The sequence below is a fragment of the Caretta caretta genome, chromosome 6 (assembly GCF_965140235.1).
Source record: "Caretta caretta isolate rCarCar2 chromosome 6, rCarCar1.hap1, whole genome shotgun sequence".
Taxonomy (NCBI): domain Eukaryota; kingdom Metazoa; phylum Chordata; order Testudines; family Cheloniidae; genus Caretta; species Caretta caretta.
In genome coordinates, this window is record NC_134211.1 from 812,046 (window position 1) to 815,762 (window position 3,717).

The following is a 3,717-nucleotide window of genomic DNA, read 5'->3' on the forward strand; positions in this document are numbered from 1 at the left end:
AAAACAAAAGACTCCTAATGGAGCCCTACTTAGCTCTGACTTTGAACAGTGGGGAGGGGCAGGTTGAACCATGCCTGGGGTGCTGAGATAGCACCCACATCTCCTGACTCCACCCTCTCTTACTTTCACAGTGGTCTGCATCCAAGCCCCTGGCTTAGCAAGTTCATTTCAGTTGAGGGTGATCCCCTCATTCATGACATGCTAAGCACAGTTCTGCTCCCCTTTACTCATACAATAAAGATAATATTAACAACAACCTTTCACTACCCCAGCGTTCAGTACTAAAGTGATTTGTAACCCAACACCAGCCAAAGTTGCTCAGTTCGGTCTGTGGCATACGTAGGCAGAATAGGTGTGTTCATGTAAACACAGTCTGCTCCTGAAGCCTTTTCCTCTCAGATAGCTATCGGGGAGAGCTCATTCAGACCCTGCTTACACAGGTACCCCTTTTTCCAGCGCTGAGATGCAGTCACCTCTGGGGTGGGGCAGAAGAATGTTATTGAATTGAGTGTACAGCCTCGCTTTGCTCTGTCAATAAAAACATAGGCATAATTTTTTCCTATTTGTTCATAATTCAATTTAAGATTTTCTATCCCTAGCTCTGGGAACAGAGTGGGGTCTAGTGGGTTACAATGGGGGGGGGGGGTGCTGGGAGCCAGGACTCCTGGGTTCTATCCCTGGTTGTGGGAGGGGAGTGAGGTATAGTGGATTGGAGCAGGGTTGGCTGAGATTCTGGACTTCTGGCTTTTACTTCCACTGTTGGAGTTGGGGCAGGACTCCTGGGCTTTATCCCACCAATGATCACTCCCAGAATAGGTGGAGCAGAGATAATCCCTTTGCCAGCTGCTCTGAAAAAGGGCGGGGAGCCAGATGTGTGGGAAGATGTTGATGGTTTGATGATAGCTCTGGCATTTCTCTCGGTCTGCAGCTTCCCCTTGTCTGGCTGTCTGACTTGACGTACGCTAGTCCTGCAGGTAGCATCGTAGCTCCCCCCACCCCGGGTCTGGATCCCATAGACCGGCGAGATAGAGGATCCCAGGACAAAGGAGAGAAAACAGTGACAGAGAGTGAGAGAGGAGAGAATCTCAGACAAAGGTATCAGGGAAATGGGGTGTCGTGAGTGGGGATGGGAATGGTACTGGAAGCTGGGCTGAACTGAGACAGAAAATATGAGGGAATGAGAAAGAAAGACTGGGGGTTCTTGGGGGCAGGGACTGCCTCTCACTGTGCATCTGCACAGGGCCCGGGGAGACGGGGACCCTGATCTTGGCCTGAGGGGGGTGGAGGGGTGTCTGCACAGGGCCCGGGGAGACGGGGACCCTGATCTTGGCCTGAGGGGGGTGGGGGGGTGTCTGCGCAGGGCCCGGGGAGACGGGGACCCTGATCTTGGCCTGAGGGGGGTGGAGGGGTGTCTGCACAGGGCCCGGGGAGACGGGGACCCTGATCTTGGCCTGAGGGGGGTGGAGGGTTTGTCTGCACAGGGCCCGGGGAGATGGGGACCCTGATCTTGGCCTGAGGGGGGTGGGGGGGTGTCTGTGCAGTGTTCAGCCCAATGCAGAGCCAGACCTCTGTCGAGGGAAGGAAAATCGGCACCTGGAGCCATTGGGGCCCTGAGCTTGGTCCAGGTCTGTAGGTGTGGTCATAATAAATAATTATTACAATAATGGGAAGAATGAATGAAACAAAGGATGAAAGGAAGAAGAAGGTGAAATGAAGAGAAGGGAAGGAGAAGGAGAGAAAGGAAGTTTAAATGGGAATTGATTCAGGGCTGTTCTCTGGCCTGTGGCACACAGGAGTCAGACTAGGTGACCCCAATGGTCTCTCCTGGCCTTAGAAACTTGGAATCGGAGGTCTTGTGGTGAAACAGCGGAGTGTCGCAGCTGTAAGCTTCTTCAGTGTTGACATGACTTACACCTACGGGAGGGGTTCTCCTGTTGCCATAGTTAATCCACCTCCCTGAGAGGCAGTAGCTTGGTTGATGGAACAATTCTGCCATTGACCTAGTGCTGTTTACACCAGGGGTTAGGTCGGCTTAACTACATCACTCAGGGGTGTGCAGCTCTGCCCGTGTCAGGTCTCAGTGTAGCCCAGCCCTGGGAAAGACAGACAGACAGACAGAAAGAAAGAACCCAAAGGAATCCATGTTCCCTGTGTCACTCCATGTCATGCCTGTCTCCTGGCAGATGATAATTATCTCCACGCTGGTGGGCCTGCTGCAACCGGTGCTGTCGGCGCTGTCGGGGGCTGTGCAATGGCAGGGCCTGGAGCACTGGTTCTTCCTGCTGGGCCTGCGACTGCTGGCCATGTACTTCGCCAGTGCACCGTGGGAGAGTGCGCAGCAGGATATAGCGTGTGCCTGGAGTCCCGGCCAGGATGCGGAGACCCGGCGCTTCTGCACCTCGGTCTGCTACAACCGCCACTTCCTGGACCCCATCAGGCCCACCTGGGGCTTCTCCTTCCTCATCGCCCTGCTCCCCATTACCATTCTCAGAATGCTGTACCCCAAAGACGATCCTCACAGCAAGGGGGGGCAGGAGATTGCGGCGTCGGCCACATGCAACAGGGCCACCGAACACAGGTTGGTGGCAGAATCCTACATGACTGCCAGACCCAAGAGGGGAGGGCAATCCAACATGGCCGCTAAATCCAACATGGCTGCCATGGTCCAGCCGATGGGAGACTCCAACATGGCCACCAACCCCAAGCTGGTTGGTGTGAACAATGTGGCTGCCAGAGCCAACACAGTTGGGGTCAGTGGTGTGACCGGCTCCCCGGCAGGACCCGACATGGCCGCCCAGCCGCTCTGGCATGCTGGAGTCTTCACCATGTGCATCGCTTCACTGCTGGCTACCGAGATTGGCTTCCTGTGGGCCTTGCTTGCCCAGCAGTTGCCCACAGCATCAGGAGTTTCCTTCCACTGCTTCCCCAGCACCCTGGCCTGCCCCAGTATCCTCGAGTGCGCCGTGAGGGGCCAGGCCGACAAGCACATGGCTCTGGTCATCTTGGCCCTCACGGCCTGTGTCAGCATCCTGATCTGCCTGACCTATGGAGGCATGTGGCTAGGCAGGGCCACCTGTTGCCATGGGAAAGAGGAGAGGGAGCGGGCCCCAAAGGTGGCACACATGAGGGAGGGAAGCATGTGCTGTGATGGGTGGGAAGAACAGGAGATGGAGGAAGGCAGGGTGCTGAGGGGGGACTGGGAGAGTGGGGAATGGGATGCCAGGATGGGGGTGAATGGGGAACGGAAGGGCTAGGAAGAGGTGGACAGGGGACTGGAGGATGAGGGTGGGGGGACCAGGAATGGGGCCTACTGGAAGGAGAGGGGAAGAGGCTGGGTAGGGAGGCAGGAGGGAAGCAGAGGTGTAGGAAGGGAGTGGGGATGGAGGGGGGTATGGGCGTGAGGAGTGGGGGGGTCTACAGGGATTGGTTTGAGGTGGAAGGAAAGGGGGTGGAGGGATGGGAGTGGAGGCAGGGGGCAATATTGGGGGATGGGCAGAGAAAAATATTCAACAAGCCCTTTTTGGGGGAGCACATCTTGTGACTATCTACAGAAATCTGCATCTCATCAACTGGGAAGGACTTGAAGGTTTGCGATACAATTTTTGAAGGGCCTGAAATTATTCTAAGGAAGACGCCCTGTTAGCCAGCGTTACTAGGGCCAGGATTTCCAAGGCAGTTTTGGTGGCATGGGTGGGACTGAAGAAGTGTGTTTGTGGG

General features: G+C 55.7%; 1 protein-coding gene across 1 annotated transcript; it reads left to right on the forward strand.

Annotated features, from left to right (window-relative positions):
* The first annotated feature begins 940 nt into the window (after positions 1 to 940).
* On the forward strand, positions 941 to 3,254 carry LOC125637795 (uncharacterized). Its single transcript, XM_048852809.2, has 2 exons — positions 941 to 1,095; positions 2,184 to 3,254. The coding sequence occupies exon 2, from the start codon at positions 2,184 to 2,186 to the stop codon at positions 3,252 to 3,254; it is 1,071 nt and encodes a 356-aa protein (XP_048708766.2). The 5' UTR covers positions 941 to 1,095.
* The last annotated feature ends 463 nt before the right edge of the window (positions 3,255 to 3,717 follow it).